The sequence below is a fragment of the Amphibalanus amphitrite genome, unplaced genomic scaffold (genome assembly GCF_019059575.1).
Source record: "Amphibalanus amphitrite isolate SeventyFive unplaced genomic scaffold, NRLGWU_Aamphi_draft 000157F_arrow, whole genome shotgun sequence".
NCBI classification, from domain to species: Eukaryota; Metazoa; Arthropoda; class Thecostraca; order Balanomorpha; family Balanidae; genus Amphibalanus; species Amphibalanus amphitrite.
Window position 1 is genome coordinate 665,089 of NW_024881652.1, and position 15,031 is coordinate 680,119.

Sequence of the window (15,031 nt, forward strand, 5' to 3'; positions counted from 1 at the left end):
GGGTTAAAGCGGCTCCGGTGGAGCAGTATCCTTTACCGCGTTTTAGTTAAAAGAGCTCTCAGCAAAGCTCCAGGGGAGTACGGTGTACTCAAAGGTTGATCTTAAATCGGCCTATAATCAGCTCCCTCTAGACGAAAAATCACGAGAATATCTTACCGTCAACACTCTAAAAGGCTTACTGATGCCCACGAGACTCGGGTTTGGTTATTCCATCCGCACCAGCACTTTTCCAAAGGACGATGGAGGTGCTCTTAGCGGGCATCCCAGGGACGTGCGTCTTTGTGGATGACGTCGTAGTCTCGGTTAAGACGCTGCCGGAGCATAATGTCGCACTGCGAGCGGTGTTGGCGCGTATCCGTGAGGCCGGACTGCGGCTTAACAAGGACATGTGCGTTTTCCGAGCTCACAGGGTGGTGTACCTGGGTCATCAGATCAGTGGTGAGGGTATCAAACCGACAGATGACAAACTGGAGGCGATCACAGCGGCCCCGGAGCCGGAAAATGTGTCCCAGCTGTGCTGCTGGCTGAGACTGGTTAACTTCTATGGGAAGTTTCTGCGTGGGCTGGCCACTACGCTGTCACCACTGTACGCTCCTTTGCGAAAGGATGCTGTTTGGAAATGGGCGGACGCGGAAAAGGAGGCGTTTCAGGATGCCAAGCGCCTGTTACGGAGCCCTCCTGTTCTGGCACACTTTAATCCTCAGTTACCGATCACGCTGGCATGTGACGCCAGTCCGGTGGGGATCGGTTGAGTCCTCAGTCAAAAGACGCCGTCCGGCGAGCGCCCAGTAGCGTATTATTCGCGCACGCTCAATGAGACGGAGCGGCGTTACTCGCAAACAGACCGAGAGGGCTTAGCGGTGGTGGCAGGGGTCAAACATTTTCACTTTTCTTTAGCTGGCAAGACGTTCGTTATCCAAACCGATCATAAGCCCCTTCTGGGTTTAATTGGCGAGATGAAATCGAATGGCTTAGCTGAAAAATGTGTGGGAAATTTTAAACGCAGTTTCAAGAAGCAGCAGTCGGGATCTGTGCACACAAAAGTTTCGAAATTTTTGTTTCATTACCGAGCGACTCCCCATACCACGACTCGCGCTACACCAGCAGAGTTGTTTTGGAGGCGGCGTATGCGAACACCGCTGAACGCTCTAGTGCCTGATTTAGGTGCGACAGTGTGGCAGACGCAAGCGAAACAGAAATTGTATCGCGATCGGCACACGGTTGGTCGTCAGGTGGCCGTAGGCGATGCTGTGTTTGTGTCTGCAGTGGACCGGCTCAGCGGTGGTGGGGGGAGGACGTGGCTGCCCGGTGTCCTGGTGGGGAGAGAGGGTGTGGAACTGTCAGTGCGACTCAGAGGTGGGCGTGTGATTCATAGACACCTCGACATTGTGTGGACGTCTGGCCAAAATGCTTGCAATGCTGCCCATCGCAATGTCAGCATTCCCAGTGTTGGATACCCTCCCTCATGTGTGCGTGAGCCGTCCTCACGGGCCTCTGAGACGTCGCCCTCGGCAACGGAGGCCGAGGGAGACGGCCCGGGGGGGGGGGACGTTACGCTTTGCGAGACCGTGCGCGGCTCCGTCCGCCTGAGAGACTGTCTTATGTGTAAATTGGCGACTGTCCAAAAGTGTCATGTTTTGTCCTGAGGTGGAGGGATGTAGTAGATTGCCCCACCGCTGGCTGCGCCAGTGGCCCATGTGTCGCTATACCTGGCGCCGCCCCTGACTCGGCCCGCGGCGCACGGCCTGAGCCGAGGCCGCGGTTCAATAAACCAGTACAGAACGGACCGCCGTAGTGTAACAGGTCAATGAACTTGCATGTTCACATGCTGACCTCCGTGATGTGAGCTGTGTTGGGAGGGGTTTCTTGAGTTATGCGTTGGCTTCTTGGAAATTGTCGACATTCGACCTGAAAATCGGCGAAATTTTGCCTTCAATGACCTATGGTGACCTGATCTTTGACCCGAAGTGATTTCGTCATTATTTCTGGCGCTCTTTTCCGCGTAACACTACGTGGCCCAGGAGCCGAGTTAAAAGGGGGGAGGGTGTTCAAACGATTGTTGAGATTTCATGACAAAATTTCGAAACGCAAAATATCGAATCCCAAAATATCGAGTCGCATAGTATCGAAATAGCAAAATATCGAAATAGCAAAATATCGACTCGCATACCTAAATCGAAGTTGCAAAATATCGAAATGGCAAAATATCGAAAGACAAAATATCGAACGCCAAATATCGAAAAGACAAAATATGGAAAGCAAAATATCGAAAAGACAAAATATCGGATGCAAAATATCGAAAAGACAAAATATCGAAAACATAATATCGAAAAGGCAAAATATCGAATGCATAATATCGAAAAGACAAAATATCGATAAAGCGAAATATAAAAAAAAAAACGAAGGCATAGGCGGCACCAGGGTGGGATAATTGACGAGGCACTAAAACTTTATTCCATGACAACTGAACCAGTGACAACTAAACCAGTCACAGATGAACCGATGGCAAGTTAACCAGTAAACCGCTGAACCAGTGGACAACTAAGCCATAACTTGATTCAACCCTTCCCGTTATTGGCGTTTCATTAGAAGGAAACAGTTGCATTTGTTCTAAAATAATAATCAAACCTGATCAAACCTAATGAAACCTAACCCAACCTAACCTAACCTAACCTAATCTAGCCTAACCCAGCCCTGAGCCCAACTTAACCCAGCCCAACAGCAACACAGGCTATGATGTTTTTTTCATTTCAAAGAAAGAAGTGTCGGAAATGTCAGTGCATCAGTGATTCTTTTTAATATTCTACTTTCGATATTTTGTCTTTTCGATATTCTCCTTACCGATAATTTGTCTTTTCGATATTTAGCATTCGATATTTCGTCTTTTCGACATTCTGCTTTCGATAATTTGTCTTTTCGATATTCCGCTTTCCATATTTTGTCTTTTCGATATTCTGCATTCTATATTTTGTCTTTTCGATATTTTGTCTTTCGATATTTTGCCTTTTCGATATCTTGCCTTTCGATATTTCGTCTTTCGATATCCTGTCTTTTCGATCTTTTGTCTTTCGATCTTTTGTCTTTCGATATTTTGTCTTTCGATATTTTGCAGCTTCGATATTATGCTATTCGATTTTTTGCGATTTCGATATTTTGCGATTCGATATTTTGCCATTTTGATATTCTGCTTTTCGATATTTCGCAACTTCGATATTTTTCCATTTCGATATTTTTCCATTTCGATATTTTGCTTTCGATATTTTGTCACTTCGATATTTTACCTTCGATATTTTGCGATTCGATATTTTGAATTTCGATATTTTGTCCGGAACCCTGTTCGAACACCCCCCCCCCAACAGGGTGTGGAAATCCAGGACCCCCAGCGGGGAGCGGGATATGATGTTGCTCCCATGGCATTAGGGTGGGTGTCAAGGTCACCGGAAAGTCAGGTCAGGTCATTGACCTTTGATGACTTCGGTTCAGTTTTTTTGAATTTTTCATGTTTCTGGTTTCTGGGCTAGTTTTTGGACCTGAATTCACATTTAGCATTAATTTGACATTTACGATTTAGTCTTGGTGCCTTCGTAACACGTTACGAGGCCTTCAGAGGCGGTTAACACCTACTACGAATACCCGGCAAAACCCTTACTAGTGACCTGATCTGACCTGACCCGACTTGGCCTAAATGCATGAAGACATCATGTATGATGGCATAACTATAACATGATATTCGTGATCTGCACCAAAAAAAAAAAAAAAAACATAGCAGCCATGCTATACGACGTTCTGATAGGTCCTGATTTCCCCGACTTTTGGGTCATTTACCTGACCTGGTAGGTCGACCGATGATCTAGGGCCTTAACCCGCGCACCGACGGGGGTCTGCGCCAACTTAGTACCGACGGGGGGGGGGGGCGGATGACCGCCCCCCCCCCCGAGATCTCGAGAACGAAGCAAGATAGCGACAAGCGGTAAACGGCATCGGATACGCACGGACAAGGTCTACAATTTTTACTAAGGTCATTTTCAGGTCAGGTCAAAGATGACGTCACAGGGGTCGAAAAAGTCAAAATGGCGGCGCTAGATATGGAGAGGGTTTTTCTCGAATAACTTTCGAAGTAGTCAAGATAGGAACAAACTAAGGGCATCATCGTGACCCTCTCGTCAATCCGCATCGAATGATATATATGTTGACCTCGAAAGGTCAAGGTCAAAGGTTGACCTCAGGTCACGTGACCTCGAGGTCATCATGTATATCATTCGATGCGTCTTGACGAGCTGAACACAATGAGACCATCCGCGCGGCTGTATCTTGTTCCTGTAAGGAGTTATTGGCAAAAAACCTTTGGTGACCTTTGATGACGTCACATGACCTTACAGCTGCCCAACAGCAAAACAGACCTCAAGGTAGTGAAGGTTGATCGTATGTGAAGTCATGTATGGTATATGGGGCCATTCCGACCCGTTTTAGTGGTAAAAACAGGGAGTTGATTTTTTCCCCATTGACTTATAATGGGGAGGTCGCGAAATTGACCTGACCTTAGGTCACCGACATCAAAATTCCGAGATATGCAAATTGTAGCTACTAATGATCTAATAACATCCTGCGACTTTCAAAGGCCTCCGACATCTACTGTAGCTCTGGCACGGTGACAAAGTTGCAAAAAAGTGACTTGAGGTTGGGTCATTCAAAGTGACCTGGTGACCTGACCTTAAAAGTTAGGAGGTTCAAACTTGCACACCATGTGTAAAATTGATGAGAGAATAGTCATACCAAATTTCGCGGCGCTACGCGCCGCGGTTTTCCCGCTATCCGCGAAAAACCTCAGGGGTTAACCCCGTCGGTGCGCGGGTTAACCCTCGCCCGTAAACGGCGATCTGCCACCTTCGCCCATGCAGGGGGGGGTTGGTGCGACCCCCCCATGGCGTTTGAAAACGGAGCGTCGTAGAGCTTAGCGGAAAAGACCAACGGATTGCTCTCGCCGAGATCTCGCGATTGGTGGTATATTTTTTGGTCCTAGGTCAACATTTGACCTACTTTTGACCGGTCAAAGGTCAAATTTTCGGAAAAATAGACTTTTTTCAACTTTCCGCGGCGTTTGCGGCAAAACGGTGAGAGATATCGACTTGAAACCTTCACTATCGTGTTCCTTGATCAATTCTCTATCGTTTGGTATGTATTTCGTTTCCCTAGCTCTAAAAATGGCGCGTTGGGAGCGCCGGAAGTCGGCAAGGTCACAGTCGGCGGCAGAAATTCGAAAAATCAAAATTTAAATTTTTGAAATCTGATTGTATTTTTGGATTTGGGAGGTCCATTTGCTCCCTATAGAAGCTAATATTGCTGCATATTCCCATTGAGGTGACAAAAATTAGCAAAATAGTGGTTCGGGCGCTTTTCAAAAATAGTACCGGACGCTGTTCCTCTTGTGACGTCATAGCTCCGTGACCTGACCTGACCTGGTCAAGTTTCTTATACCATATGATAGCCAATACTTGCCCCAACATGCATGGAAAGTTTCATCACGATCCATCAACCGATGTCCGTACCACCGGCAGGAAACCTCGGGCGTTGGCACTCAGTTTGTGAAAATCTGGTCGGAGGCTGTTCCCTTTGTGACGTCATAACTCCGTGACCTGACATGACCCAGTCAAATTTTGTTATCAAAAGATGCGCAAGGTTTGCCGCATAAGGTACCCAAAATTTGGTGGCGCTGCGCGACGCCGTTTTTGCACTATTTCCGAAAAGCCTCAGGGGGGGTTGCACTGTGGCGGCCGAGACGAATCGATAAAATATGATAAAATTATATTGAGAGACGAAAATAAAGAACATGACAGTTTGAAAGTAGGCCGCACACTGAACTAAAAACAATTTCAAACATCGACGTTGACTCGGTTTTCTGAGCTAAAAAGAAATATTGTTTTTCACGCGCGGAGCAACAATGACAAGAAAATAAACATGAGTCAAATAAGGCGTGATAAAATAAGAACAAAGACCTCTAATAAACAGGAAGTAAGAACTCGCCACAACACTCCCCGCCCCAGAGCGGAGCTAGAAAGTAAGGTATAGTAAATTGCTTAACAAAATCGATCACAAATTGTCAGCCAGAATGGGCGCAGACCAGCTCTTATTAATGGCGGCACAGCGCCTGCCGCGTCGGACGGGAGCGGCGATAAAACGGCGCAGCCCGGAAACTCCGGCGACGGCGACTTGCGACTCGCTGACTTGTGTTCTGCGTTTCGCGGCGACGTATAGGTTCATGTCGTTGACGAACGCTTGGGTATGTAGGTAGGTAGGTACGAAGATAAGAAGCACCGCGGTGGAGCAGGCGGCGTGGCTCAGCGCGGCCTGGATCCACCTTGGTTAGGCCACAAGTCAGCGGAGCCGCTCTTGGGAGAAGCGAGCTTGAGGTCGGTGCGCTGGTATCAAGCTGGTATCAGCCGGTGCGGAGGGAGGCGGCGCGGCATGGGTGCGGCGCGGCCCGAAACCACCGGCGATTCTTCAGGTGATCGTTTGATAATGGTTCGTGTTGCATGAGAAAATATCGTATTTCGCTTTCGTTTCGATGATTGACACTTCCTCGTTCTTATTCTTGATGTCGCGTCGAACTTCGAAGGACAGACGTCGACGTCGAATAGATAAATAAAATCTTGAAGATCAATAATTTACTGTTATAAGATAAAGAACATCACGTCGAGGTCACCAATGTGGCGGCCGAGACGAATCGATAAAATATGATAAAATTATATTGAGAGACGAAAATAAAGAACATGACAGTTTGAAAGTAGGCCGCACACTGAACTAAAAACAATTTCAAACATCGACGTTGACTCGGTTTTCTGAGCTAAAAAGAAATATTGTTTTTCACGCGCGGAGCAACAATGACAAGAAAATAAACATGAGTCAAATAAGGCGTGATAAAATAAGAACAAAGACCTCTAATAAACAGGAAGTAAGAACTCGCCACAACACCACCCCCCCCCCCTACATGGGCGAGGGTTAAAATTGGGTATCAACGGCTTTCTGACGTGACGGGCAACACGCTCGTTTTTACCGTGAAGTTCTAGCTCGATCAGGGGCCAAAGGCGAGGGGGGTCGTACCCCCCCCCCCATGTGCCGTCGAAGGACGCAAAATGACCTGTGCCGGCGAGGGTCGGGTCGAGGTCAGGACAGTGGTCTAATCGTGCGAAGGGAGAAGAGACCTGGGATGGAACTTCCACATTAGGGAAACGAATTAGGGTTTTTTGACTACCATGAAACGTCACGGATGTAGGTATGTATGTGTTTATGATTGTTGTCCCCTATCCAAGGAATGACACTTTCTGGCGGACCTGAGGGTGTGGCTGACCCGAGACCTGTACCTTCCGCTCAGGAGGTGCGTCCCCTCATGGACCGCCTGTGCGACGAGCTGCAGGGTCTGAAGGAAGCCGTCATAACTCTGACGGAACAGCAGTCGCCGCCGGCGGCCGGCCCGCACACCCGGCCCCAGAGTTCCGCGGAGCTGCGGGACGCGGTGCTGGCCGACGCTCGCGGCATGCTGAATGAGGAGCTGCGGCAGCTGCGCCGAGAGCTGCAGGAGCTGAGCGTGAGTCAGGAGGACGGCGATTCAGGCCCAGTGGCAGGCCCATGTCACTCCACTTTTGATGACATCATAAGGGGGCCTCAGGACAATCATGGCGCGGTGCGCCACAATCGCTTCAAAGCTACTTGCCAACAGTTGCCATTTTTGAAAATATTATTTTGAAATAAAGTTACAAATAATAAAAATATTTTAACCCGCGCACCGACGGGGGTCTGCGCCAACTTAGTACCGACGGGGGGGGCGGATGACCGCCCCCCCCTGAAATCTCGAGAACGAAGCAAGATAGCGACAAGCGGTAAACGGCATCGGATACGCACGGACAAGGTCTACAATTTTTACTAAGGTCATTTTCAGGTCAGGTCAAAGATGACGTCACAGGGGTCGAAAAAGTCAAAATGGCGGCTCTAGATATGGAGAGGGTTTTTCTCGAATAACTTTCGAAGTAGTCAAGATAGGAACAAACTAAGGGCATCATCGTGATCCCCTCGTCAATCCACATCGAATGATATATATGTTGACCTCGAAAGGTCAAGGTCAAAGGTTGACCTCAGGTCACGTGACCTCGAGGTCATCATGTATATCATTCGATGCGTCTTGACGAGCTGAACACAATGAGACCATCCGCGCGGCTGTATCTTGTTCCTGTAAGGAGTTATTTACAAAAAACCTTTGGTGACCTTTGATGACGTCACATGACCTTACAGCTGCCCAACAGCAAAACAGACCTCAAGGTAGTGAAGGTTGATCGTATGTGAAGTCATGTATGGTATATGGGGCCATTCCGACCCGTTTTAGTGGTAAAAACAGGGAGTTGATGTTTCCCCCATTGACTTATAATGGGGAGGTCGCGAAATTGACCTGACCTTAGGTCACCGATATCAAAATTCCGAGATATACAAATTGTAGCTACTAATGACCTAATAACATCCTGCGACTTTCAAAGGCCTCCGACATCTACTGTAGCTCTGGCACGGTGACAAAGTTGCAAAAAAGTGACTTGAGGTTGGGTCATTCAAAGTGACCTGGTGACCTGACCTTAAAAGTTAGGAGGTTTAAACTTGCACACCATGTGTAAAATTGATGAGGGAATAGTCATACCAAATTTCGCGGCGCTACGCGCCGCGGTTTTCCCGCTATCCGCGAAAAACCTCAGGGGGGGGCGGATATCCGCCCCCCCCCGTCGGTGCGCGGGTTAATAAAGTTGTTGAATAAATCGATACCATATCTAAAAACTTACTGAAAAATTCTTCATAGTAAAAATATAACCTCGATGCGTTTTTACGTTGATTTCCTGCAACTGCAGAGGATTTTTAAATCGTCTATATCTTCAAAACCGGTCATTTCTTAGCATATTGCTGCCCTTTTTTATCGCTAGAAAATTAGTTGGACTTTCCATTGACATCAACGGATGAGCGATATGTGTACAGTGTCACCAACAATTTTCAAATTAGATTAGTCATTTTTACGTTGTAAAGGAATGGAGTACCCCTTGCGAGCATCAGGGGTGACGTCACTCAGGATCTGTCTCTTATTGGTCGGCGGGGGAGTGACTGTACCTTCTATATGTAGATGGCCTTGCCCAGTTGGACGGAGCGCTGCTGGTCCGTCAAACCCAGTGGTGGGTGGCCTGTGCAGTCACAACAATGTCCGATCGCATCATCAATGGCAGAGACCTTCACTGTGCTGACCATGTTTATCTCACTGATCCTTGTTGATTTAACCATCGCCGGTATGTTGTGTTGGATCTCATCGCATGGCGAGGAGCGATAAGTGTTGTGCATTTTCTGGTGTGTCGTGCTCCTAGGTAGTGTCCCGTTGTCACTGAAGTCTCCACCTCTGACACTCCTTCTGCCCCTTCGGCAGCTGGAGGTGGCCCAGATGAGGAACCCAAAGCAGCTGGAGGTGGACCAGATGAAGAACCAGAAGCAGCTGGAGGCGCAGGCGGCACCACAGCTGCAGCAGCTCCCCATACCGCAAGAGCTGTTTTCCTGCGGTGGCAAGGCCCCCGCCACGACGGCTTCCACCATCTTCGGGTCGGGGTTTAGTAAGACGACGCCCTCTACCGGGACGGTCTCCAGCACGAACGGCGGTCTCAGGTTCGGCCAGGCGCCGTCGGCCTGGACTGGCGGTACCACGACTGGCGCCTCTGCTGCCGCCTCCACTGGCTTCAGCTTTGGACCGACCACAGCGCCACCTGCTCAGCCGAGCACGCCGAGCTTCTCGTTCCGTCCGCCGACCGCCGAGGGCGCCACCAGCACACCGGCCAAGGTCAGTCAGTCAGAACACAAACCGTCAGCCAGCTACGAACGATGCCCCCAGGGCTCACTACCTTTCCCGAGGCACGTGGCTAATAGTTTCTCGCCCCACTCTGTCCATCACTATTGTCTGCCCAGATAAAAGTACCACACTCTCCATTTCGTCGCCAGTTCGCCTGCTAACCTTGCTCATGGAATGTTCAGCTTATAGTGACTATATCTGCCTCCATCGATATCCGCACCGTTCCATCGTTTCCATGCTCAGGATAGTCAAATCCTTCTCCTCCACGCCGCAACCCCCTGATCCGGGCTGGACGGGCAACTTTATCCCATGCGGGATTGCCCGTAAGCCGAGCACCGCCCGTAGCCGGGTGCGGTGAGTGCTGGGGAGCCCCAACTTCCCCAGCAGGGCGTGGAAATCCAGGACCCCCAGCGGAGCGCGGACTTATAATCGGGTATCATTTACTGCGTATGGTAACAGTGCACACGCTCGTTTTTTCCGCAACGCTCTTGAGCTCCATCAGGGGCATAACGGCGAGGGGGTTCGTACCCCCCCTCCATCGGCCGGCACGTGCGAGTATGTAGAAAATATAAAAGGTCCAGCGAGGGCTAAGTGTTCCCTTGTCACCATGTCATTGTTCCTTTATTTTATAATGTATTTTCATGTGTTCAACTACTGATGTGTTCAACTGGATGTCTGAACTAAAGCCGCCCCTGCACCGTTTTCCATCGCAGGCAAGGGGCGAGAACACCACGGAGGACGGACCTGTCAGCTCGACCTCTGGCTCTGGCGCCGCGGTCTCCAATACCACCACCTCCAGCGCCGCGACCTCCGCCCCCGCCGCTGCACCGGCCGCCGCCACTGAATCCGGCTTCTCGTTATATAACGCCGAATATCTCGTTATATATAAGCCGAATATCTCCGGCTTCTCGTTCGGTAGCAGGTTCGGTGGTACACCGGCTGCCCAGAGCACGGCTACGGACGGCCCCAGCACCAGCTTCACGTTCCGACTGCCGGCCACCGCCAGCGCCACAGCGGCAGCAACAGACTCTGGTAAGTTGGCGAAAGGCATAATCATCGCGCACAGCTATCAGGAGACCCACGCTAGGCTGATACTATAGCATTGCTTAAGAAATGGCAGGTAGTCATGCATGAGACGTTCAGGCGTACTTAGTACTGTCGTGTAAATAGTGGGATCAAATAATGGTCTGACGATGTCTTGTCATCGGTGTGGTGGGGCGATGAGCTTACAAGAAATGTGTTGCCGTTTCAATCATTACACGACGTCTAATGGCTTTCGCTATCCGTTAACACCGCCGTTCTTCTCTCTTACCACGACAGACCCGGATGAGGTGACTGTGGTGGGCGAGGTTCAGCCGACCGAGGAGCAGCGCGCTGCCGCCGCCCGGCTCCAGCTGCCGGCCGGCTTCTACCTGTACGAACAGCGACCGCCGTGCCGGGGATGCCGCGGCTGCTGGGACCAGATGCCCGGAGAGGTAAGAGTCAACAGTCAGCTGAGGCAACAGTCAGAACGAGTGTTTTAGTGAGATGTCATTTTGTATGCATGCACGTTTTCATCTAGATTAATCGCTGCTCCAAACTCAAGTGCGGTTGGCATTTTTCCTCGATTCTTATGATATTTTTATGTGTTCCACTGGATGTAGAACCTGCACTAAAATAACCCGTTCCGTTTTCTATCGCAGGCAAGGGGCGAGAACACCACGGAGGAGGGGCCTGTCAGCTCGACCTCTGGCTCTGGCGCCGCGGTCTCCAGTACCACCACCCCCAGCGTCGTGACCTCCGCCCCCGCCGCCGGCGCCGGAGCGGCCACCCCCAACAGCTCCTTCCATTTCAAGGCTGCCCCGTTTTGGTTTGCGTTCGGCGGCGACCAGAGTAAGGTCGTCGAGGCGACTCCCAAGGCCACGTTCGAGTTCGGCGTCACGTCCGCAGCCTCCTCGCCGTTCAAATTCTCATTCGGCGGCGACGCCGACAAGTCTAGATCCTCGATCTTCGGAGGGGCGGCGGCAGCGGACACAAAGACCACGTCAATATTTGGAGGTTCATCGGGTAACAAGACAACTTCGAACTTCGGAGGAGCGTCGTCAACTGAAACCAAACCTGCGTCTATTTTCGGAGGAACGCCCTCTTCCGAAACCAAAACCACGTCCATCTTTGGTACCCCATCGGTGTTCGGAGAAAAGGGAACTGACAAAGCCGTATCTCTCTTCGGTGGGGCGACCACCGGCGACAAGACATCCAAAGAAGACCAGATATTCGGCGGCTCCGGGACTGACTCCAAGCCCGCCTCTCTGTTCGGCGGCTTTGGTGTGGCCTCTGGTGCCCAGTCGTCTCCGTTCGGCTCCGGCTCATCAGTGTTCGGTGGATGGCCGTCGTTCGGTAGCGCCGCGTCCAAGCCGGCCTCCAGCGAGAGCGGCGCCGTGGCCAAGCCACCTACTCCGGCCAACTCGTCCGCCCCCAAGGCGCCTGAGCCGATCAGCTCCGGCTCGGCCCCGTCGGCACCACCGGCCGCTGCTACTGGATCGACTGGTGCCGGCGCTGCGGTCACCCCGACCCCGTCAGCACCACCGGCCGCCGACACTGGATCGACTGGTGCCGGCGCTGCGGCCACCCCGGCCCCGTCGGCACCACCGGCCGCCGCCACTGGATCGACTGGTGCCGGCACTGCGTCCACCCCGGCCCCGACCAATGGGTGAGGCTCCGAACTAGGGATGTCTATTTTAGAAAACATATGTCCAATGTCTGTCCAATGTCCAATGCTTACGTCGACCGTTTGTCCAAAAATGTCCAAGCCAGCCATTTGTCCAAAGATGTCCGACATCTACGTAGTTTTAACTCAACACCGTTATTTAACCCTCGCCCATATAGGGGGGGGGGGGGGGTGCACCCCCCTGAGGTTTTTCTTAGCTACACGCCGAACCGTTTCAGATAGCCTGCTCAAATTTTCAGTACCCTTTGGGGCATCCTTTGCGCAACTTTTGTTTTTTGTCAAGGTCATGTCAGGTCACGGAGTTATGATGTCATAAAGGGAACAACCTCCAGCCAGATTTACGCTAAATTGGAGATTGCTTCACATTGGTATAAATGCCGACTGACCTGACACACTGATGGATTGTTTTAGAATCACAACTGGCTGATTTGACATTGGCACAATGTCCGTTGACATTTTGAAGGTTACTAAAGGTCAAGGTAAGGTCAGTGACCTCGGTTGACCTGTAATGACTTCTTGCACTTGTATGCCTTTTCGGGGTATTTTGATGCCCTGAATTCGAACTTGCTATCAATTTCAGGCATCGTCGGATGTTTCTTGTAGTTCATTTGGGGTCAGGGTCAGGTCAGTGACGTCACACGCCTGACGTGACCCAATGCACAAATGACCTTGCAGACTTCCGACGCTCCCAACGCATCATTTTTAGAGTTATGACATCGAAATACACACCAAACGATAGAAAATTGATCGAGGATCACGATAGTGAAGTTTTCAAGTCGATACCTCTTACAGTTTTGCCGCGATCGGCGCGAAAATCTGAAAAAGTTAGATTTTTTCCGAAAAATTGACCTTTGACCGGTCATAAGTAGGTCAAATATTAACCTAGGACCAGAAAATATACCACCAATCGCGAGATCTCGTTGAGAGCAACCCGTTGGTCTTTTCCGCTAAGCTCTATGACGCTCCGTTTTCAAACGCCAGAGGGGGTCGCACCCCTCCCCCTGCATGGGCGAAGGTGGTAAAACACCGTTTACGGGCGAGGGTTAATTTGCAATTAATGTATCGTTACCAGCTCAAAAGTGGTAATCATATCGAAAGCTGAGCTTTCTAATAGCCAATCAATGTTAAACACGATTACTTTATAAAAATGTTGAGGTGTAGCAAGCGATTGTCCAAAGTTGTTCAAAGCCTGCTGTCATTATCCAACCGAATTTCGAATTGGACATTGGATAAAATCGGAATTCCAAAGACTTAACCCGGCAGGCGGTGGGCCTACCAGCCACCTTCCGCGCGGTGGGGGGGGGGGCACTTTTTTGCCCCCCCGTATCTCCGAAACTACTGGACGGATCCGGAAAATTCAAACGGCGTTCGATAGCCCTGTCAAATTTGTCGAGGGAAACCAAGTTTCATTGACCTCGGGGTCACCGATGACGTCACAGGTCAGGTCAAAGATAAAATGTTTCACCGTTCACGGGGCTTCTAGGGAAAGCGCTATAACACCGAGTAAAACGCATTTTGTCGAAAATCAGCGATAAGGCGCCAGTTGTCTAGTACATATGTTGCTATTAGAGGTCACTGGTCATACCAGGTCAGGTCACAGGTCAGGTCACCAAAGGTCACCAAGGGTCACCACATGAGCCCAACTTTACTAAGGTTATGCGATGCATGTTTTATGGCCAGTTTTTCATTTCCAACTCAATGGTGTTGGTTATAAGACCATCAGGTACGGTTTAGGTCACTTTCTGGTGGAGGTCAGGTCAAGGTCAGGTCAAAAAAGGTCAAATTTCAAAGTTGATATTTTTGCACAAAATGGGTATCGATTCGATGCAGCTCGTCACGGGGAGTCTAATGGTGGTCTTTGTTTTGCGCTACGAGGTCTAGAATTGCTAAAAATTGAGTTTGAAAATTTGACGTCATCAATTTTGAACAGTTTTTTCGCTATAACTTGGCCAAAAAAGAGGTATCGATCTCAAATTTGGTATGTAGATAGAAAGCGGTAGGGGTTATCACATATATTCCGTTTTTTTTCGAAATTCAAAAAACTTTTTGGATTTTTTGGCTATTATATTCAAAAAATCTATTTTTTGATTTTTGGGGGTCAAAATCCAAAAATTGCGAAAAACCGAAATAGCAGTTTTGTAGCTCTTTTAATTCCACACCTTTTATGTCTAAAACATTTTTCTGTATCTCTAAAGCTGTAGGCCTGACAGCTCTTCCCGCGAAACCTTTTTTTGGGTCGAAAATGGCAAAAATGACGTCACTCTGACGTCATTAGCGGCCAACCTATCGCAGCCTTTGGAAAAAATTTTGGTCACCATGTGCGCTAGCTGCTCCCGGGAGGGTACTGAAAGTTTGGTGACGATCGGCGCAGCGGTTCTCGAGATATATCGAAAAAACTAAAGGGGGGGGGGGGCAAAAAATTGCCCCCCCACCGCCTGGAAGGTTAAGTTCCGATTGACGCCGCTACT

General features: G+C 49.8%; 1 protein-coding gene across 1 annotated transcript in view; it reads left to right on the top strand.

Moving 5' to 3' along the window:
- Positions 1-9,448: 9,448 nt before the first annotated feature.
- LOC122383176 (mucin-19-like) overlaps positions 9,449-15,031 on the top strand; it is a 41,814-nt gene continuing 36,231 nt past the window's right edge. The window contains exons 1-4 of the mRNA XM_043369340.1: positions 9,449-9,847; positions 10,570-10,888; positions 11,177-11,331; positions 11,539-12,545. Coding sequence (XP_043225275.1) covers positions 9,458-9,847; positions 10,570-10,888; positions 11,177-11,331; positions 11,539-12,545 — 1,871 coding nt within the window. The 5' untranslated portion in view covers positions 9,449-9,457. The remainder of the gene's footprint in view (positions 9,848-10,569; positions 10,889-11,176; positions 11,332-11,538; positions 12,546-15,031) is intronic.